This window comes from Theropithecus gelada, chromosome 5, assembly GCF_003255815.1.
Source record: "Theropithecus gelada isolate Dixy chromosome 5, Tgel_1.0, whole genome shotgun sequence".
Lineage (NCBI taxonomy): Eukaryota > Metazoa > Chordata > Mammalia > Primates > Cercopithecidae > Theropithecus > Theropithecus gelada.
Genome location: NC_037672.1, coordinates 149,337,879 through 149,361,481, shown reverse-complemented (window position 1 = coordinate 149,361,481; position 23,603 = coordinate 149,337,879). Strand labels below are relative to the sequence as shown.

Genomic DNA, 23,603 nt, shown 5'->3' with positions numbered 1-23,603 from the left:
ACTGTTGATTTTAGTTTTAATTTTCCCAGTTTTTTAAATTTTTAATTCTAAATCTTCCCCCCCCCCCGCCCCAGGATCAGACTCATTGAGATTAAGGATTTTTCTTATCTTTAAAATGTCTGCATGTAAATACATGTGACTTTAGAGTTCCTTGAGGGCTTTTAAATGTAAAAGTGAAAAATTATAATATTCAATACATTATCTTTATTAACCAGTGGAATAACCACTGATTGTTAACTAGATCTTTGATTCATTTTTCCAAATGCCAAATGAAGGTGTTAAACTCGTAGAATATATCACCCTCTTCTAGTTTTTCTGCACTGGAGTATCACACAGTTAAAATTGTATCTTCTGTGTAGTTCAGGAAAAGAAATTCAGAGGGGTTAATTATCCAATTGATTTCAAAGATATCGCTGAGACAGAATTGTTTTGAAAATAATCTCAGACTACAGAAAAGTGTTGTAATATTAACAAAATAGGTAGTGTTAGTAACTGAGATAAGGATATTCCATGGGAACTACTTTAGCAAAAGGGATTGTCTAATGAGAGAAGGACAAAACATGACATATGTTTCACAAACAAAACGATTAGTCTTATGTTGGAAAATAAAGTGAGCATCTAAGGAGATGCTAAGAGTAGCATGAACCTAGTAATCATTCTGCAGGGTAGTAAGTTGTCTCGTAGGACTGTAGACATGGTATCTTGGATATCATTGTCACTTTTTTTCTACTACCAATTTATAGGTTTCCAGCACTCTCATACTATCTCTTCTCTCTCCTAACCTTAGATCTCTCGAAGTTTTTTTGGTGATGATTGTTCCATTTTCAGTCATTTACTTTTTTGTTTAAAAACATTTAAAATTTATGGTTAAATATCCATAACATAAAATTTAATATTTTAACCATGTTTAAGTATACAATTCAGTGGCATTAAATATGTTTACATTGTTATACAACCATTACCACTATCCATCTTCAGAATATTTTCATTTTCTCCTACTGAAACTCCGTGCCAACTAAACACTAACTCTTATTTCCCCCCTCCCTGCCTCAGACAACCACCATTCTATTTTCTATCTATACGAATTTAAGTATTCCAGGTACCTTATATAAGTGGATCATACACTATTCTTTTTTGACCGACTTATTTTACTTAGTATAATAACTTCACCTCTATTCTTAACCCTTTAACAGAATATATAGCCTACCCATTCCTCGTGCTATCCTTATGAGGCATAATTATAACAAGCTTAACCTGCCTACGACAAACAGACCTCAAAATCACTCATTGCATACTCCTCCGTAAGCCACATAGCCCTAGTAATTATAGCTTCCCTCATTCAAACCTCCTGAAGCTTCACTGGCGCAATCATCCTTATAATCGCCCATGGACTCACTTCTTCCATACTGTTTTGCCTAGCAAACTCAAATTATGAACGGACTCATAGTCGCATCGTAATACTTTCCCGAGGGCTCCAGACTCTACTTCCATTAATAGCCTTCTGGTGATCTGCAGCAAATCTTACCAATCTTGCCTTACCCTCTACTATTAACCTAATAGGTTCATGCATGTTGTAACATATGTCAGAATTTCCTTCTTTTTCAGAGCTGAATAATGTTCCCTTGTTTGTATATGTCACATTTTGTTTATTCATTCATCAATTGAGACTTGAGTTGCTTCTACCTTTTGGCTATTGTTAATAATGCTGCTATAAGCATGTGTATACAGGTATCTGTTCAAGTCTCTGCTTTTAATTATTTAGGGTATATACTCAGAAATGGAAATGCTGCATCATGTGCTGATTTTATGTTTAATTTGTTGAGGAACTGCCACACTATTTTCCACAGCAGTTACATTCATTTCACATTGCCACGAAGGATGCACAAGGGTTCTGATATCCCCACATCCTAGCCCGTGCTTGTTGTTTACTGTTTTGTTTTGTTTTAAAACCATCCTAATGGATGTGAAGTGGTAACACTTGTGGTTTTGATTTACATTTCCCTAATTAGTGATGTTGAGCATCTTTTCATGTGCCTGTGGCCCATTTACATATCTTTGGAGAAATCTGTTTTTGTGTAGCATTGATACCAATGATTTTGCATTTTTAACTACATTTTAAATTGTGGTATAAGAGAAAGGTCTACTAGTAGAAATGGGACTATTTCGTGTATATGCATTGCCTTCCCAGCAGCCTGCTTTAATATTTAGCGATGCCAATCTTTCCAAAGTCAAAAAGAAATCACCCATTTCTAACTTTCTCCTTTCAAATCCTCTCTTGTCTCTGTCAAAATTCCTGCTGTAAAACTCCGTAAAAACTTGGAAGTTAAAAGTTGGAAGGAGAGTTAACTGGAGCTGACTGGCTGTTGGAAGAAGAAATATAGAATGGAAAGAGAGAATAGTTGATTGAGCACTGTGAACAGTTAGTTCACAATTATTATCTACTATCTATTAGAAATATGGATTATAGTATAAAGATTAATTAATACTTGCACAAGTGGTTAATTTAGGGAAATATTTGAGATAATGCTGGAAAGTTTAGTTTGGCGCCACTTCAAGGAGAGTCTTCATCTCCAGACTTTATCTTAGGCCTTGGAGAACCATTGAAGGTTCCTGAGGAGTAAATGGCACACTGTATCCCCTCTCTGTGTTTTAGGAAGATTTATCAGACCATACTATGAAGGAGAAACTAGGCACTAGGGATTTGCAATGGGCCGGCTAGTTACTCTCCATTTTACTATAATTACTTCCCATCATAGATTACTTTATAAATAAATACACTTTTTACATGTCTTTAATCAATTGGGTGACTGTTACACTTTCAAGTATAATTAATAAGTTTTTCAGAATTAAAGAGATTGACAATTGAAAATTCTAGTACGAAGATTAATCTGAAGTGTGTATTAACAGCCATTAGAGAACCAGAGTGTACGGTATTTAATGTCTAGTGAGTATGAGATAAAGAATGGTATGTATGGAAAAGGGAAAGAGAGCACACACTTGAAAATAATGCTTATTATAATATATCTAAGGTAGAACAAACATGTATGTGTGGGGTTTTTTAACCATACGTAAACACCATCCTTAAATTTGAAACACAATTCAAAACATTCCTAAAATATTAATGCTGACATTTGGATAAGGAAGACTTAATAGATACTCAGGATACAATGTTTGTTTTTTTTTATTTTTTTAAGTAAAAATTTACTTTCACTTTCTACGAAACACTCTTAGGTTAGTTAGTTGGAGAAATATTAAAAGGGACCTTACAGCATAGCCCTGCTTTGGTTGTGTTCACATTACTGACTTTGTATGAGAGGTTCACCAGCTGTTTGACTGGCAGGAGCAGGAGCTTTCACTTCAGTAGTTTATAATTCCTAGCTATTCTAGGATAGTTTGCACTTCACCAAGCCTCAGACAGGTCAGGACATTTGGTAGGAGAAGGTTGAAAGACAAAAGCAGCAGGCCTTGGGTTCTCAGCCTTTTTAAAAACTATTAATAAATATATATTTTTTAAATTTAGTGGTTAGAGCTTTACTTAGTAATGTGCCTGTATTACATGTAGAGAGTATTCGTCAACCAAGAGGAGTTTTAAAATGTCAAAACCGGGAAAAGCTACTCTAAACCATGGCTTGGTTCCTGTTGATCTTAAAAGTGCAAAAGAGCCTCTACCACATCAAACTGTGATGAAGATATTTAGCATTAGCATCATTGCCCAAGGCCTCCCTTTTTGTCGAAGACGGGTAAGTCTCACACATTTGAAAAATATGAATGTTTATTTAAATGAAGTACTTTGGCCTCTTTCAGTGAAGAGATGCCTCAAATTTCAATTGATATTTAAAATTAAAACTATCAATGCATTATGTAGCCAGTAAACACTTATATAAGTGATAGTTTTATAATATGATATAGATCCTAGAAGATAGGGTTACCCAGTTCACCTTTTTGTCTCGTTTATTTTTCATGAAATTAGAATCCTGCAGATTTATCTAAAATTAGTAAATGTAAAAAGGTATATTTTGAAATACGTTGACAAATATTAACACTATAAATTTGTAGTTTTTATTTTGCATGAAAGGCAAAAAGTTGATGGTATTCTCCTTATACATGGGAAATATAGCTGAAATTTCATTCGTTAAAAGGTATTCCAAATCCTTAGGCTTCTTTGGCCTCTTAAGCTGTATTTTTTTTAAATTGCTATTCTTTATATTTGAACTTAATAGGAACACTACTTTTTGCTGTTATATAAAATAAAAATAGCATGCTATTGTGTGGCAGTCACGATATGGTTTATATATAGACAATCCTGAACTCACAAACATTTTGTAGAACTTGTATGGTCTATTGGATGTTTCTCAGGATTACGTACTCCTCTCCCCCGGTCAACAAGTTTTAACCCTGTTAACATGAGCAATTTTTTGTATTTCCTGAGTTAATTGAAATTGCCAGTTTCATATTATTTATTAGAGTAATATATTTTTAGATCTAACATAGGTTTATTAGCCTGAAACAAAAAACCAACCACTGCTTGGGATTAAATGACTGTATTTGTGTATATCAACACAGTTAGGGTTCTATCTTTTTGTGCGTTCCTTAAAGTTTTATTTTGTTTTTAATCGATACATAATTGTATTGTACTTTTTCTTTTAGCTAAAGGGAAATATTCTATTAAATAGAATAATCCATAACACTGGAAGAATATTTTTCCTCCTTAATAAAGAGAATCTTCTATTTGCTGGAACTTAACCTTCATAAAAACACATTTTCTAATTAGCTTAGTTCTTTTTGAGTAGTTTCCACTTCTACTCCAAACAAGTGGCAGCCATGTTGGAAAACTTTTGCATGAGGTTAAAATGTAATACAATTTAAACATTGAAAACAGAATACAAATATCCCCAGCACCCTCTTGTTTCTTTTGTACTTTACTGTTTTAAGAAAGTGTTTCTTTTATTTTGTCTGCCTTCACCTTATCATTTTAATGGCTTCTTCTGAATGAGGTCACTGCTCTGATTTGAGCATTTTACAGAGGCCTCTAATAGCTTTAAAGTCACTAATAGACTAATTTATTATCTTATAGCTCTGTAAAACAAAATACCAATAAAATAAATTTAAAAATTGAGAAAAAGAAGTGTAGGGCTTTTTAAAATTAAAGGGTTAAGATATTAATCAAGTTAATTTTCTTTTTATTGAATATTTTTAATAAACTTAAATACATATGGGAGATTACTTCATTATGTTACAGTATATATTTCCTATCTTTGTCTTCTAACATAGACATTAAGTTTAAAAGGCATAGGAGAAGATTCTGTAAGATAAATTAATAGAGAACTGTAAGGCTTCCCTGAGGGCTTTCTGGGGTCACTATTTAATTTGACTTTTCTAGGTTACTGTGTTATGTTAAATTATAGTTACAGCCTTGCAGTTATAATTGCAGAATAAAACTAAATATTAAAAATGAAATTCGTACTAAAAAAATTTTAGAAGATATTTAAAAAACAAAATGAACACATTGAAGTTTAGCCTGCCTGCTAATAATTTACTATTGCATAACTCATTGACTCTGACTACTAGAAATATTAGAGGGGTTGCGAAATTATATCCTTTCTTTCCTTTTTGCAAATGGTTAGTTGATTTACATTTTCTTTGTTACTTTCACATTTTTCTTTATTAGAAATTTTAAAGATATTTTTAATATGTTATAATTAATAATATTTTGTAACTGACATATTGTATGACTTTTACGTTGGGTAGTTTTACTTTCTTTCAAGCAGATTGCTATACACATTGACAGCAAAGCACACAAAGCAAACACTCTTCTGTATTTTGCAGACCACATTTTTCCAAGTCGTGAGCTGAATGTAATCTGTAGTTACTGCTTATGAGACTATATGCAGTCTTGATCTATTAGGATTTGAAAGCATGATATTCTCCTTCCAGTCATCATAGATACTGAATCAAGTTAATGTTTGCACAGTTCATATTTTGCACAAAATAAAAAAAAGTTCGAAAACAGTGGAAAAAGTTTTAAGATAGTAATAACTATAACTTCAATTTATATCTCTTCAAATATTTTCAGGAAATGAATTTACCTTACTATTAAGTGTAATATTAGTACTGGTAGTTAATGTATTATATAAATTATTCTAGTTGCTCATTTGAGATAATTTATAAGCATTGGATTTAATACTAACAACAGTAAATAAATAGCAACCTAGCTATTAATCATTTACCTTCAAATGAAAATATTTTTAGGCCAGGCATGGTGGGTCACGCCTGTAATCCCAACACTTTGGGAGGCCAAGGTTGGAGGATTTCTTGAACCCAGGAGTTCGAGGTTACAGTGAGCTCTGATGGCACCACTGCACTCCAGCTTGGGTGACAGAGACCTTGCCTCTCAATAAAAGCTAAAATTAGCAGAGAGAAAGAAAAAATGTTTTTAGTCTTAAAACTCATAATTTGTTCATGTTTTCTCAGATTTTCCTGGTCATAAGTATCAACTCAGTACTTACTAAAAATAAGTTCTGCGGGTATTTCTTAGTATCAGAAAACTTTGGGAATATAATTTTTAACTAAAAAAAGCCTTGGTTGTCTTTTAAGGGAAGAGAAGTTTTACAGGAAAAAAATAATTTAACCTATAAATTAACTAGGTAAAGATATTTAAAATAACTAGTTATTTTATAGGTTATAGAAAAATAACTTTTTTATTTGAAATTAGAATTCCTAATTATAGTAATGTTATATTTCTTAAATCCTAAGATGCATTATTTTTTCACATTGTAAGCATATGTGAAATAAGGATACATCTTGATGGCACTAGATAGCTTACCTAGCAACATTTTTTTCTCTCTAGTAATAAGAGAAATTATATTAAGATGCATCTTACGTCTAATAATTGCATGGTTTTTTGTTTTGCTTTTTGCAAGACAGTGTCTCACTCTGTCTCCCAGGCTGGAGTGTAGTGGTGCCATCTCGGCTCACTGCAGCCTTCACCTCTTGGGCGTAAGAGATCCTCCCACCTCAGCCTCCCAAGCAGCTGGGACTACAGGCACACGCCACTGCACCTGGCTAATTTTTGTATTTTTGTAGAGATGGGGTTTCACCATGTTGCCTAGGCTGGTCTTGAACTCCTGGACTCAAACGTTTTATCTGCTCGCCTCAGGCTCCCAAGTGCTGGGACTACAGGCGTGAGCCACCATGCCCGGCATAATGATTGTATGTTGAAAGAAAATGGACTTTTAATGTGTAAATTTCATCTCTTGACTCATTTTTTTTTTGTTTGGAGCACTTTCAAGCATTTAGAATACTCTCTTAAAATTATTCTTCAGTGTTACTATTTTAGTAGATATTTCCAAATGACATGCAATTGTTGGTTTATTTGGGACTTAAATATATCAGGTTTGACTGTGCTGGTTTACAGACAAATATTGTATTTAGAGGGCCTCATATATTCTTGAGTTTGTGTAGCATAGGAAGCAGCAACACAGGAGAGAATGGGCTAGAGCTTTGGTGGAAAGGGTGGCGCACAGATAAAGGACAAGGATTTATGCATCTGAGACCCAGGAACTCAGGAAGTAGTGAGATAAACAACTGATGTTTCCAGTAGTTGAAAACAATTTCATAGTGATTATATTCTATATCAAATTATATTCCAAATACCGTACTTAAAATTATTTTTCTTTAAAATAAAAATAGAAATAGAATATTTGTGTGTCATTTGAAAAAGTATTACAGTCACGTCTTATGTATCGTCATCTTAAATCAGGAGTCCATATGCTTTTTCTGCAAAGGGCCAGTAAATGTTTTAGGCTTTGTGGACTGTGTAGTTGGCCTCTGTTGCACTCAGCTCTCTCTGCCTTTCTATCATGAAAGCAGCCACAGACAGTACTTAAACAAATACGCAGGACTGTGTTTTAATAAAATGTTATTTATAAAAACAGTGAAAAACAGGTTTTTACTGTTACAACAGTACTGTAGTAAACTAATTTTCTTTTGCATACAGCTTTTTGCTTATGTGTAAGTTTCATTTTATGGTGAGTTTTTAGAATGGGGTTCTGGAGCTTTAAGCCATTACTTTCCTTTATAAGACTTATTTTCTCTAATTCTTTTGTGTTTGTGGGAGGAAGAATTTTATTTTTGTGTATCTAATTACTCTAAATTTATTTATTTATTTATTTATTTATTTATTTATTTATTTATTTTTGTTTTGTTTTGTTTTTATTTTGAGACAGAGTCTCACTCTGTCTCCCAGGCTGGTGCGATGTCAGCTCACTGCAACCTTCTCCTTCCAGGTTCAAGCGATTATCCTGCTGCAGCCTCCTGAGTAGCTGGGACTATAGGTGCCTATCACCATGCCCAGCTAATTTTTTTTTTTTTTCTTTTTGGTATTTTTAGTAAAGATAGGGTTTAACCATATTGGCCAGGCTGGTTTCGAACTCCTGACTGCAGTTGATCCACCTCCTTTGGTCTCCCAGAGGGCTGGGATTAGAGGTAGAGCCACCGTGCCTGGCCTAATCACTAGAATTTTAACATACTGCTTTTTATTACTTATCTTCTAAATGTATGGTATAATAATGGTATTGATGATTTCCATCATTTTAAGAGCCAACTATGTATTCTAGGTACTCCTCAGCTACTTTTTATATTTTAATTTATTTAATCCTTAAATAGTTTAAATGTTAATGAAACAATGTAAGTTTTATCTCCATTCAGTAGATGAGAAAACTGATTCTCAGACAAGTTAATAACTCTCCCAGTTTTCCAGGCAGTTCGTAACGCTGGTATTTAATCTCAGGACTCTCTAATGCTGCAGGTACTAGCTCTTCTTTTACTATGCTCTGTAACATATACATTTTTTTTCCTTATGAACTTAACACTTTTCAACTATTAGTATTTTGTAGAGTTAGTCTGAGGGCCTATTGCTGTTGACATTGCTTCTATGAGACAATACAAAGTTTCAAACAATTGACTTACAAATAATTTTTGTAGCACGGTCCCTTTATAAATTTAAAATTTTTTGTGTAATCTCTTTTAAGTTTTTTTTGTTGTTTGTTTGTTTACTTATAAAGTTATCCCACAGATTATGTAACAGTTTTAGTCATGAAAAAACTGGAAATATTCAGACCATATGCATGTTTGTCCTGTGTCTTTTTGTAAACTGAGGGGTGATACTTCAGGGTCCGGGGTCAGGCAACTGAGAACAGGGTACCTAACAGGTGACTATCCTCAAAAGACAATGCAGTACCATTCTCATCGGTTAATCAATTAGTATGTTTGACAATTATGACCAAAAAAAAACAAAAAAAACACAGCACCTCTCAGCAATACTGCGTTAGGTTCAGGTTTTTCTTCATTGTTCAGTTGTTCATGATAATAATCAAGCCTGCATTCAAAATTTTAGTCTTCTCATTCAGACATAACCTAATTTGTTGTTTTTGTATGTATAAACTTCAGTTAGTTCAAGGGGTGTGTAATTTTAATCTATTATGCTCCTGTAGTAGACTGTTGAGTTCGTTAGAACTTTTCAGCAAGGTCTGCTAGGATTAGTAAACAGTCGTGCTGCTTTTGTTTCAGAAAATAACATCTCTAATTATTCTACAATAAAATTTTCATTAATATGAAGATTTTGTACATACCCAGAACACTGACCATCATAAGCTCTGTTGGTAAAGAATTATTACCCTCTCAAATTTGGTAATTTAATGTCCTCCAAAGTCTGAGTTCAATGGCTGTATAATGAATTTTTATTTCCCTCCAATATTTAATATCTTTTACTTCTCTTCATAAAGCTGTTAGACATGTTAAATATATAATGTAGAAAAGACACTTGTCTTTACAGTTTCCTGAATTATTAGTAATCTCACTGGTCAGAAATAACCACAATGAGGATTTTAAGCATATAATTTTTAAAATAAAACTGTCACCTTAATTCATTTTTAATATACTGCTAGTATTTTCCCATGGCTGTAGGTATGCAAAAGTGTATAATCTGCCATATAAATATATCATATTTTTCACTATTGTTGATTTAGATTGTGACCTACTTTGAACATTGTTACACACAAATTTAACCACATCACTGTACACAGATTTCTAGAATTAGTTTTATTGGGTCAAGGAGTATGAACTTCCTTAAATTCTTGAAAAATATTATTAAATTTTTTCAGAAAAAATTGTATCAGTTCAAAAACAACATGGGGTTTCTAATGTTGTTACAAGACAAATTATAGTTTAAAGAACATTTATTCTTATGGCAAAGTTCTGTGGACTTTACTTAGCTGATGCGGTATCATTATACTTCCATGTTTGTTTTTCTAGGTTTTCTATGAACTGAATTTTCATTTTGAGAAAATAACAATATGTGCTTTTACTTAAGGCCTCTTTTTTTTAAATTTATTTATTATTATTATTATACTTTAAGTTCTAGGGTACATGTGCATAACGTGCAGGTTTGTTACATATGTATACTTGTGCCATGTTGGTGTGCTGCACCCATCAACTCGTCAGCACCCATCAACTCGTCATTTACATCAGGTATAACTCCCAATGCAATCCCTCCCCCCTCCCCGTGATAGGCCCCGGTGTGTGATGTCCCCCTTCCCGAGTCCAAGTGATCTCATTGTTCAGTTCCCACCTATGAGTGAGAACATGCGGTGTTTGGTTTTCTGTTCTTGTGATAGTTTGCTAAGAATGATGGTTTCCAGCTGCATCCATATCCCTACAAAGGACACAAACTCATCCTTTTTTATGGCTGCATAGTATTCCATGGTGTATATGTGCCACATTTTCTTAATCCAGTCTGTCACTGATGGACATTTGGGTTGATTCCAAGTCTTTGCTATTGTGAATAGTGCCGCAATAAACATACGTGTGCATGTGTCTTTATAGCAGCATGATTTATAATCCTTTGGGTATATACCCAGTAATGGGTCATATGGTACATCTAGTTCTAGATCCTTGAGGAATCGCCATACTGTTTTCCATAATGGTTGAACTAGTTTACAATCCCACCAAGGCCTCATAAGGAAAATATATTAATTGATTAAAAAATTGTTTGTCACTCATAGTAATGATATTTTTTATTCTTATAGGAGATAATATTTGCCATAGACTTGTGACCTATATTATTTTCAACTGTAATTTTCTTCAGTTCTTCTCATGGTTTTAAAACTGTGATCTGTGTTTTTATCTAAATAGATGACCCACATGTATGATTTGATAATTTATTATTGATTCAATGTATTTTTTATACCGCGAGTCTTCTTATGGTTGTCTCAGTTTTTGTCACATTAGATTATACTTTTACATTTCTGAATTTTAGCGTGGTATCTTTACAGTGTAAGTGACAACCTCTCCCAAAGTATATAGCTATTAATAATCTCTACTGTAAGAGTACTTCTCATGCTAGCAGGAGCAGCTGCCAGAAATACTTGCCTGTTTCATATAGCACTGTTACTTAGCATTACATTTCTGTCATAGCTTTGTCATTTAGCCCCAATCCTGGTTTGCCTTAAAAACAAAACAAAACAAAATTCTAGTCTAGCTATGATTAATTCTCATTTAAAATAGTTGTAGCAAGTCTCCTCTTCTAAAATGCCTTGATGACTAAAAGGGATTTCATGAAACTCAACATCACTTTCATAGAACTCTTACCCAAGTAAAAATATATTGATATCTCCTTAACATACAGAAATGTAAAACCTTTTAAAAGCCAGCATCATCCCCTCCTCTCCTGTAAGTAGTCTATTTGGTATCTACTGGTTACATTTGTGCCTCTGTTTTTCTATATCCTTTCCATGACCTCATGGTCCAGCTTACCTCTCTCTTGAAACCTCCCTTCTGGCACTGATTTCATCCACTGTTGTCCTCATCCATTAAATGAAACATATTGCAATTATTGCTGTTATCTTTGGTCCCTAGGCATACTATATGGGCTGCTCAATGATGTTATATGACAACTTAGTATAGATACCTCGTTGGTTAGGTTATAAACTCTTACAATTCAGAGGTTATTTTTAATACCTTTTTATGCTTCCAGAGATATTTAGGAGAAAGTTAGTATAAATATTTGTATGGCTGATTCATTGAAGTGTCTGTTAAACTTGGAAAAATCTTTAAGGAATTTTTGTGCTGTAAGAATGTGGCATGTTTTTGTTTACTAAATGTTTTTAAATGACTGTGCAGCTGTGATTTTGAATATTTCATTTTCTAAATTTAACGAAACTCAGATACAGTTTGACACTTAATTTTAAAAGTAATTACTGCTTACTAATTTTGAAAATGAAAAAGAAACACACACGGTATAGCCATTTAGGTGGTACTTTTGGCAGTCTAGATTAGCTCCTAAATATCAGAAAATGCTAAAATAGAGAAAAAAATATAGTACTTTGAAGAGAAGAAAGAATAGGGTGGTGGTATGAACAAATTTAGAGAAGGAATTTGATAGGGTACCTGTTTTGTGGTGGGGTTTTTTTTATTTTGTTTTTGTTTGTTTGTTTGTTTGAGTGAGGAAACTAAAATGTGGCTTTCTAAGCTTCTCTTCCTTGCATATATCTTCCATTGGTACTTGGAAAATATAAACATTTCTAGATCCTTTGATGTTTTTTATGGTCACTACTTACTTTATCAATAAAGGCATTAATTACTGTTAGTTACCACATATCAGATCATTCTATTTCAGATCCTTTGGTCTTTTTCTCTTTAAGAATGTTTCACACATGATGCATCAACATGACTAAGCAATATAATTGTCAGTTTTCTTCGCATTCTCTGTGTTGTGCCAGCCACCGGCTATAAATAAGATGATGATCCCCCATGCCCATGCACAAATGAAAAGTCACAGTGATAAAACTAGAAACAAACCATTATAGTACAAAATAATAATTGCTTAAATGGACCTACGTACAAAGTACTGTGGGGGTATGAGGAGGCACCCAGAGCTCAATATGAGTGGTTCAGGAAGGGCTTCACAGTAACCTTGAATTAAAACATGAAGATGTTTGCTAAGTAGGTGATCAGAGGACTGATAGAGGGAACTTGTATCATTGCTTGGGATCATGACTTATGTTTTTTCATATTAATTATACTGCTGCAAATCACATTTGTCATCAATTTATTAATGTTAATGTCAGCTAAAAAAATATGTGTTGAGCACCTAGAGTGGAGAACTTTCCTAGAACCTGGAGATATAACAGTGAACTTGACAGACAAAGGCCATGCCTTCGTGGAGCTTAGATTCTAGTTTAGGGAGACAGAAAATAAATACTACTGTTAATATTTTGATGACAATAAAATAGGGTAATAAAATAGAGTCTGATTTGGTATGTAGAAGAGGCACTAATCTAGTTACTTTCTATACATAAACCCATTTAATCCTTAAAATCACCCTGTGGAGTATGTTGTATTATACCTGTTACACATAAGGAATCTCAGGCCGAGGAAGGTTCTTGCCCCTTAGCTGGTAAGTAATGTAGCTGGGACACTAATTCAAGCGATCTTATTCCAGCATCACAGCTACTGCAGTATACGGATCTGGAGTAGGGATTTGTTGAACAGCCCCTTAGTGTCCATATGTTTTAAGGGTTAACTTTTGCCATATAATCTTGGAATTTTAAATGTATAATTCTCACCTTTCCCAACAATTTATGATGTTCTCAATATCTAATTACTGATAATACTGCCTTCTATATGTTTTTGTCATTAGATGATGTTTTAGTATTGGGTTGTGCCTGAGTTGTCAGATATGAGTACAAAGCGACTTAGCACATGATTTGTAAATCTGTAATTACACTATGGAAACAATTCCTATGAATTTGTCTTTTATGTAACAAATTTTTAATTAGGTAACGATTTGTATAATTTTGACATCAAAGGGCAAGGCTATTTAAATTTGTAAATTTAAACTAAGTTATGTTTTACAGAAACTAACTTAATGTTAAGGCTTGTAATATAGAAGACAGATGAAAAATATGCTAAAAATAAACTTGGAACTAAGCTCCTGGCAAGGTAAACAAGTGTGAAATAAGTCCACAGTCCCTTGTCTGCAAAGTAGAAATCCAGCATGCTCTGAAAACTAGAAATTTAAAAATAAAGGTAGCAAAACCTAACCCAAACTAACATAAAACAGTCACCTTTATTATCTATCTAAATATTCATATATTTTGCTGGAGAAATATTAATGTGTGATATACTGGAAGTGTTCTATAATAAACAGTATATGCACTCTGTTACCTTTCTACAATTCAGAATATTCTGAATTTAGGAACACAGCTGTCTCCAAAAGCATGGAACTAAATCCAGAGACCTTAGAGTTTTACAACTGTCACCCACTCATAAAAAACGGAACACACTTTGAAATGTCACAGTAGTCTGAGCTTTATCTTGAGTCTCTGAGTACATGTATATTAAATATTTTAAAACATACATATATAGATGAGTACCTAAAGTTTATTAACCTAATTATAGGCTATTATAACCACATAATACAATGATAGTTTGAAGCTTTTATATTACTTTTCTTCAGTGATTAAAATACAGCTCATGCTAATAGACTTATTCTTTAAATGAGGGTAGAGAACCTCAACCACATTTTTTTAAATTGTCCCAGTACTTTCATGGGAAATTAACACCACAAAATTAATTTTAATCTGCTGATATTTAGTATGCATACTCTGTGTGTGTTGCTACTGTTACAAAGATGAATAAGACAGCACACCTTTCTCTTAAGTAATCCACAAACGCCTTCATGTCTCTTAGAGACTTGTCTCATCATCCACATTTCATGGTCACATATCAAAATTAGATGAACATAGCTTAATTAATTTATTCAACAAATAAGCATCTACTAATAGCCAGGCCCAGTTCTAGGCACTTGGGATACATTAGTGAACAAAATGGGAAAAAAAGTCCTTTCAATGTTTTAGTGGTCCTGAGAAGTCCTCCAAGGCATAAGACAGTTTGTGCCAACATATAGTGTGTCATCAGGCTCCTTTATTAAATTATACACTTTTCATTCCTAAATCATTTGGTGATAATTTGTATTATAGTTTTTTCATATGTATATATAACTACATACATGTACATACAGTTTACCTGATTTGATAGAATTATGTTAGTGGCCTTATTGAAATATATAATCTGCCAGTTTTCAAATACTGTTAGATAGTATCTATTACAAACAAAATATTATTTTGATGCTCTGAAAGGATAAATAGGATTCCATTTAACTCCTTTTTTAAATATTTTTGCAAAACAATTTTCTTTTGGTGTTTTTAATAATTCTATCAAGCACAGCCTAGTGATTTCTTTCTGAATTATTCCTGGATCAGAATTAGACTTCTTGCCTTTTTCCATGCCACTATGGAAGTTTGCATAAACTAACATGTATCTCACATATAAATTAGTTATGTAATGGTAGATAAAATTTATGGTATATATATTTGTGTTATATTTGTTATATTTTGGTAAAAATAACGGTAGATATAATTTAACATTTTTTAATATGATGTTAATTTTACTATAGAAATAGTAGTGGAAAGGCCCAGCATTTTTGGTAAAGCCAATGACATTCTAAATGTTAGCAGTTTCAATTCAGTTATTTCCTTTCACAAGTACCTATTGATGCAGCACATCTCTTATTTATATGTATACTATTTTATTCCTAAAATATCAAGGGTAAAATTATTAAAGTAGGGTTTTTTAAAGTCAATATCTTAGATTAATAAAGTTTTCTTTTGTGACTTTGATAGTGTCTTATGTTTATATATTTATAAACTTCATTGCAATTTAGGAATGGGGGAAGCAGTGAGTCTTTCTCAAACATTAATACTGGTTTTGTAATTCTGTTTTTCTATACTGAATATTTTTCAGAGCTATTGAACCACAAAATAGCAGGCTTTTCTTCTTAGGAGAGCCATCATTTCTCAAACGTACATCTTACTACATTGGCATTATTTGCATATTTGTTTTTCTTTGAGAGAGAGAATAGTTGAAAGTGGCCATTGATAGTCGCAACTCCAAATGTAGATAATGCTAAAAACATTGCAGTGATTCACTATACATGTAAGATTTTGATATAATTAACTTGAAACATTAATTTTATGGTGGAATTCCATGTATGCATTCTTTAGGAATTTACTCACAACTAAATCAAGACTTTTAAGTTGAACTTTCTTCCTCAAGTAAATGTAGCACTTCCCACCCCACACATAAAAAAGACAGAAAAGGTTAAATATTTATCCCAAAAGCACATGGCTAATTAGCCATTTGTTTATGATTATTTTATGGTATCCTCATATAATGATGGGAAAATCTGTTTTGAGGATTTGAGAAAATTTATGGTAATGTTGAATGGAATTTTCTTAAATTTCTTCTCCTTTGCTAGTCTTGAACATGAAAATTGAAACTTATGAGCTATTTAATTACATTTTTATGTGTGGGTGATTTCATGTAGTTCACTTGGGAACAATTTCAGCTTAAACAGCTTTTCAGTAATCCATAGAAATCTCTACATTATCACTTTAGATTTTAAAATATCATTGTTGCTACTAATATGAACATGTAGGGGCAGTATAGTACTGTTTTTGTAAATCTTGTCTGAATTTGTGAGTTTTAAAAATCTGTGTTACTGTTAGAAGTTTGTTCTTCTGTAAGATAACATAACTATATCTTGCTTTTTTAAAGAATGGTTAGTACTACTTCATTAAGTTGAAACTATTCTTTCAGTTCGTGTTCTTACGTGTATTACAAAAAATCTCTTATATTATGAAAGCTCTTGGCCCTGATTTATATATGAAGTCAAGGAATATGTTTAGTTAAAAGGAAAAATGCATTTTTATTGTCTGACAATAAAAATGAGAATAAATGAATTCATAAAAATCTGAAAATACCAAAATCAGTGCAGTTTTGCTCTTACTCTGTGTCATTCTTTCAAAATGAATGTTAATGAGAATTTATAGTCATAATTTTTCAATATGACAAGTGAGCAAAACTGAGATTACCGAACAGTCTTATTTTTAAGATTCTTTAATTGGTACATCTTTTTTTCAGTATCAAAATGGTTAAGGTTATTACAAACTGTATTACAAAATATAGTAACCTTTCCCCCAACTTAATGTTTAAAAGAAGACAACTGAGCAGTTATCTCTTCCATGTATGTATTCACTTTATTCAACACCTCCTATGAACCACAGACTGCTTTAGGCATTTAGAGTACAACAGTGAACAAAACATCCAAGCCATCACCCTCGTGGAGTTCATATCAGAAAAGCAGAGTGCCTAAGAGCATGGACTGTAGAGTCAGTTGGACCTGGGTTTAAGTTCTTTGTTCTACCACTTACTAAGCCTCATCTGTGAAATGGAGCTAATAATAGTACCTTTTACAGAGGGTTGTTGTAAGGATAAAATGAAATAACCCATGGAAGGCATGGTTATGTACGAGAGTTCTGTAACTATTATGAAGCCCTCATAAGACATTTTTAGATGTGTTGGTAAAAATTACAATTAATTCTCCTGATGTAATAGTACTTATGATAGAGATTTTGAGTATTTCTTTCATTTTTAGTTTCTTCGAGTAGTGAAAGAAGATGCAGGGCGCAAATTTTGAATAATTTTTCTTAAACAGTTTCCTGAGTGACTTTTAATCTTCTCTAAGTGGAAAGATGCTGCACATGAAAAGTTAATGTGATTTGGTTCTACTTACATTATGTAGATTCATTCAGTGTGACTATCATATATGTAAAAATTAACCCCATTATGTCTCCCTACATGAAGAAAATTATATGTGACATCTTGGTATTTTGTTTGGAGATTCTCAGATGTTCAGAGTAAATGTGTTGGTTTCAAATGTCATTAAATTGGAATTTTAAAAATCGCTATATAAGAATTAAAAATATGTTTTATTGATTTACATATTATGTTAGCTGCTAAAATGTCTAGTATATAGTTTCCATTATAATTTTAAGTCCTGGCACCATTTTCCTACTGAAGCCCCCAAATTTGGTAATTAAGAAATGGAACATACTTTTTAACAAATTTGAAAACTATCTTGTCAAAATGGTACCTGATATATTATTACTACATAAGAATTGAGACTTAAAACATTTAAAGAACTGATTCACGAATTTTAACAAAAGTACTTGGAAAATTAGACCTTTCTTTAGTACCCTGTGCTTCTCTTGGTTCTTGTTATTTCTGTGTTATACAGAAATTCCATATTTCACACACACATGCATGCATCCACACACACAGGCATCCCGCACACATAGAAATAAAATTCTAACAACCCCCTACCTCTATTTAATAGCTTACCAGCTATGTTCATGCTACAACTGCTTCATTGAAGGGAAGTGCTGTTCTGCTGTTTTCATATTAGCTTTGTTATCATGCAGTATTTTTCAGCTGCTCATGCTCATTACCATACAGCTGGTATGTAGAGAAGAGAAGGAAGCAGGCAGAAGTTGTAATGTCTACAAGAATAAGAAGCTCTCTTGCAGATGGGGTGCTGGCAGATGGGGCATGTGTTTGAACAGGTTTTACTAATAACAGAATGCATTAAAAATCATTCTGAGAAAGTCTAAGGTCAGTGCCATGAATTTAGAGCTTGAGAGGTTGTTCAGCTTTTTTGTAGACCTTTTTAGAATATTGATCGACTCTTACCAAAAAAAGTAATAAATGGCAAACCATACCTCCTCCAAAAAAAATCTTACCAGTTTTTTTCTTGTTTATGTTATATTAGTATGTTTTTTCTTTAGTATAATTTTAAAAGCGTTAATACTGTGACCTAGTATCGTTCATCAACTCGTGTTGTTGTAGTCTTAAATATATTTACTTAAAATGTCTACATCTATATACAAAACTGTAGATGCTTTGTGAAAATGGTAATAACATTCTTCAGTTTCCATATATTAGAATATTCATTAGAAAGTGAAAACTAAGGATTTAGATATCGATATGTATAGTGTTGACTATGTTGAATTAGTGTTGACTATGTTGAATGTTAAGTTGAGGAATGTTTTATCTGCATTCAAGGTTAGAAGTGAATGGTATGCCCAGAAATGTATCTATTGTTAAAAATATTTCTTGCATATTTTGCATATTCACAAAACCAAAGTGAATGAAGTATAATTAAAATAACTGTCATTTTTATTAAAGTATTTTAGTAGGATCTTAGTCTTTTTGGCCCTTTTTTATTAACTATAGTGTTTCTTGATACATCCTCTCTCAATGGGAGATGCTAATGAAAAGCAACTGAAGCAAAATAAAGCTAGGCAATTTCGTGTAACATAGGTAGTATTCAATTTAATTTTAAAGGAAATAGAACTTGTTCTTTTCATAAAGATTAAAATGTGAATATGTATAATATATATGAATTATATACAAGTATAGCTAGTTTTTTTTTAATACTTTAAGTTCTAGGGTACATGTGTACAACGTGCAGGTTTGTTACATATGTATACACGTGCCATGTTGGTTTGCTGCACCCATTAACTTGTCATTTACATTAGGTATTTCTCCTAATGCTATCCTTCCCCCATACCCCCACCCCACGACAGGCCCCAGTGTGTGATGTTCCCCGTCCTGTGTCCAAGTGATCTCACTGTTCAGTTCCCACCTATGAGTGAGAACATGCGGTGTTTCGTTTTCTGTCCTTGCAATAGTTTGCTCAGAATGATGGTTTCCAGCTTCATCCATGTCCCTTCAAAGGACATGAACTCATCCTTTTTATGGCTGCATAGTATTCCATGGTGTACATTTGCCACGTTTTCTTAATCCAGTCTATCATTGATGGACATTTGGGTTGGTTCCAAGTCTTTGCTATTGTGAATAATGCCGCAATAAACATACGTTTGCATGTGTCTTTATTGTAGCATGATTTATAATCCATTGTGTATATACCCAGTAATGGGATGGCTGGGTCAAATGGTATTTCTAGTTCTAGATCCTTGAGGAATCGCCACATTGTCTTCCAAAATGGTTGAACTAGTTTACAGTCCTACCAACAGTGTAAAAGCATTCCTGTTTCTCCACATCCTCTCCAGCACCTGTTGTTTCCTGACGTTTTAATGATCGCCATTCTAACTGGTATGGGATGGTATCTCATTGTGGTTTTGATTTGCATTTAGTTTTTAAAGCTAATATAAGTTACAACACTTTTGGTAACTCAGAAACTCATGCTTCAGATTTCTTGTCAGTAAATGGAGGTACAAAATATTGCCTGTGAAGTTAATAACTATGAATAAATAAAATGATTTTAATGAGATCTGTGGGAAGTGGTGTACTTTAACAAACATTACTAAAACTGTGTATTCCTTTTAATAGTGAAAGTTTAGATTCTGTTGGGCATTTTAAAGGTACGTAAAGTTGCATTTTTATTGCACATCAAACTTATTTTCTTCCAATTTAATTTGTATTTGGACTGTATAACTGATAAATATCTAGAAATACTTTTATGACTTTTCCCTGAGGGGGGGAATATATTAAAAACAATATACAATATAATTATAAAATGAGAAACCTGTAAAATGTATTGTTCACCTACATCATTTCTTATTTAGAAAGTAAGAAAATTGTGTTTTTAAAATTGTGTTGAAAATTAACAATTTTCTATTATTTCTATAGTTCTACCATTGTTGATCAGAGTATGTCTTAAGTTGCTAATTATCTCATATAAATATTTTTTGTTGGTACCCTACTCTATGCAGAAACTATGTGAGGAGCTGAGATACAACAAGAATCAAAACAGAGTCAAAATACTGCCCTCATGGAACTTACAGTCTATTGGAGAAGATAGACACATATTTAATGTGCTCACACTGTAACAAGGTGTTGGCTTCAAGCACTGGGAAATCAGAGATAGCCTATATACAGATAATTCACATATTTTCATTTCCAGCCCAGACCTACCTTCTGGGCCAGAACCAGTTGGAGCATGAGATTTGGATACCTGGTTATCTCCAAGATATCTCAAGATCCTCCTCACCCCTGCTCCCCAGAAAACAAAAATAACCAACTAACACAGTCCTTGTTATCCAGTTGCACAAGTGAGAAAATAGGTGTTATCTTTGATACCTTCCTCTTTTTTACTTGCCATGCATGACCCATTTGTGTGGGTCATCCTATCAGTTTGATGTCCTAAATGTCTCTTAACCGCCCACTCCTATGCATCTCTGTTTCTACCTAGCTAATCAAAGCCATCATTATCTCTTGCCTGGTCTTGCGGAATAACTTCCTCACACAGCCTCTCCACATCTACTCTCAAATCACTGCCATTCTATCTATTTTCAACATTACACTCTGAATGATTTTTTTCAAGAAATACATCTGATTATGTCTTTTTCTTAACTAATATCCAGCATTAGCTTTTCATTACTCTTATGGTAAAACCCAAAATCCTTTGAGGTCTTAGATAATCTCTCCCTTGTCTACTTCTTCAGCCTCATCTTACACCTGCCATACTACCTCTAGCTATAGGTGGTTACCCCTCCCTGCCCCAAACCTAGCTCAGTCATTTATTCAGAGAGAAGATGCCTTCTCTGAACCTACAGACTAGGTGAAAAACCTTAACATTCTTAACACTCTTTGAACACTGCAGCATTTACCATAGTTGCAGTTTTGCTTTCTTTTGTCTCATTATCTTGCCCACTATGCTGTGAACTCCAGCCATGAGACAGACACAAGACTTAGTTTAGCTTATGTTAGGCAACTAAGTGACTATTACATTGAATGAATGAGAGTGTCTGTGGCAGACTAAGATAACCATATAAATTTGCATTTGTTATAATTGTGTATCCTAGGTAGAATATAATTGTAGAGATACTTGAGACAATAAAGTATAGGATAGAATCACAGAGATACATATGTATCAATACAGATGTTCACTGCTAGGAATGATAACCACACATGGATCAAGTGGACAATTATTAAAGATGGATTGGCTCTTAAAAAGGCCTTATGTAATGAAGTTAAGAAACAGGGCCCAAACGATAGCCACATATTGAAAAGCATGTGCTCTATATATTCAGATGGAAAATCCTGTGAATATGTTACTACTCAGTAAGTCAAGTATTTTAAGGCTGTGTACTAAAAGAATTTTCAATGAAGAAGTCATAGTCCCTTGTTAAGTGTATTTGGGTTGGAGTAATCAACAAAGAGCATTTGAAGCAGTTTCTTTCGTAAATGTTATGATACATAACTTTTGTCAGTTTTCCATAGGGTTCAAATCATTTTGGTAAGGAGGAAAAAACCTAGTAGCTTTCTTGAAAGTACAGTCCATTGGAGATCCTTTGATGTTTGTGTTTTCAGCTCTGTTTCATTATTTCCTATTTTAGGAAAATAAAGCATAGGACATGAGAAGGAGAGTAAGATACAGAAGTCCTGAGAGGGTTTGGGAAAAGGAAGTAAAACCCATGTCTTGTGTTTCTTCCAGTATGCCCACTGATGACTGCCTGGCGTCACTATAATGTCACAGATTATGAGAGCAGTTCTTAACCAAGTGGAGCCACTGACAGTAGTATATTAACTTGTCGTCAAGCTGCTCCTGGTGAATTCCCAGAAATAAAGTGTATCACAGTACACAATTAGCTGCATAGTCTGTCTCTTCTTTCTGCGAGTCTGCAGTGGCTCTAGTGTGGATTTCATATGCACATCACACATTTGCATACTGAAATAGCTAAGAAAACATCTTAGAGATATTTAAACTGCCAGTATTTCTTGCTTTGTATATAGAGAACTCTATTTTTATTTTTTTGTAAACTGAAGACCAAGACTTCCTTAGGTTCAAATCCCATCTACCTTAAGTGACCTTGGGGGTCACTTAAAACTGTGTGCCTCTTTCCTCATCCGTAAAATAGAGACAATAATAGTACCTTCTGCAGAAAGTTGTTAACCCATTTCATTGAGTTAATGTAAGAAAAACACCTAGGAAGAGTGCCTGACATATAGTGAGTTTCCTTCCCTGTATACATTGTATTCTTAAGAAAACATCTTTTTGAAAAGGAGTTGCTTATACAAACTGGAATAAAGTTTGCAGCATCTTTGATAGTGGACACTGAAAGAGCATTCAGGTCAGTTTAAAATCTAGTGTTTATTTTTCCTTTATACGTTTGGTTTAAAATATTGCCATGTGCATTTCTTGAAAATATTATCTCTTCCTCTTTCTAGTTGTACATACTGTCGTACAAATTAAGCAGTTTCACTTATTAGTCAAATGGATTTGTCATTTTTTATTGACTTGACTGTCCTTCCCTCCTGAGTTGGGAGTGCTTTCGGGATAGATACTACATCTTGCTCAATTTTTGCATCTTTTTTGCTTAGTGCTTGGCTTTTAGTAACCCTGGACAAATATTTCTAAAATGTGGTAGATCTAGATCTAAAAATATAACATTTGAATCACTGCTTAATTTTTTCTTCCTCTTGTTTTATTGTTTAGAAAATGGAGAATCATTATATGACTCAGGATTCATTTGGATGAGATTGATAATATAATGGAATTTGGAGTTAGAGGCTCACATGAATTGCTCTCAGTCACTAGCTTTTTCTGTGCTACTATATATAATACACAGATATTGTGAATCTCACAAAGTTAAAGTGTTTGAAATAAATGGATTTGTAGG

The 23,603-nt window shown here is 33.2% G+C and overlaps 1 protein-coding gene across 3 annotated transcripts in view; it reads left to right on the top strand.

The window, feature by feature from the left end:
• Positions 1–23,603, top strand: part of FBXW7 (F-box and WD repeat domain containing 7) — a 210,653-nt gene that overhangs the window by 145,604 nt on the left and 41,446 nt on the right. The window contains exon 1 of one of the 3 annotated variants that reach the window (XM_025385825.1): positions 3,396–3,740. The exons of the other annotated variants lie outside the window; for them this stretch is intronic. Coding sequence (XP_025241610.1) covers positions 3,594–3,740 — 147 coding nt within the window. The 5' untranslated portion in view covers positions 3,396–3,593. Of the gene's footprint in view, positions 1–3,395; positions 3,741–23,603 lie in introns of those variants that run through there. 3 annotated transcript variants of the gene reach the window in all.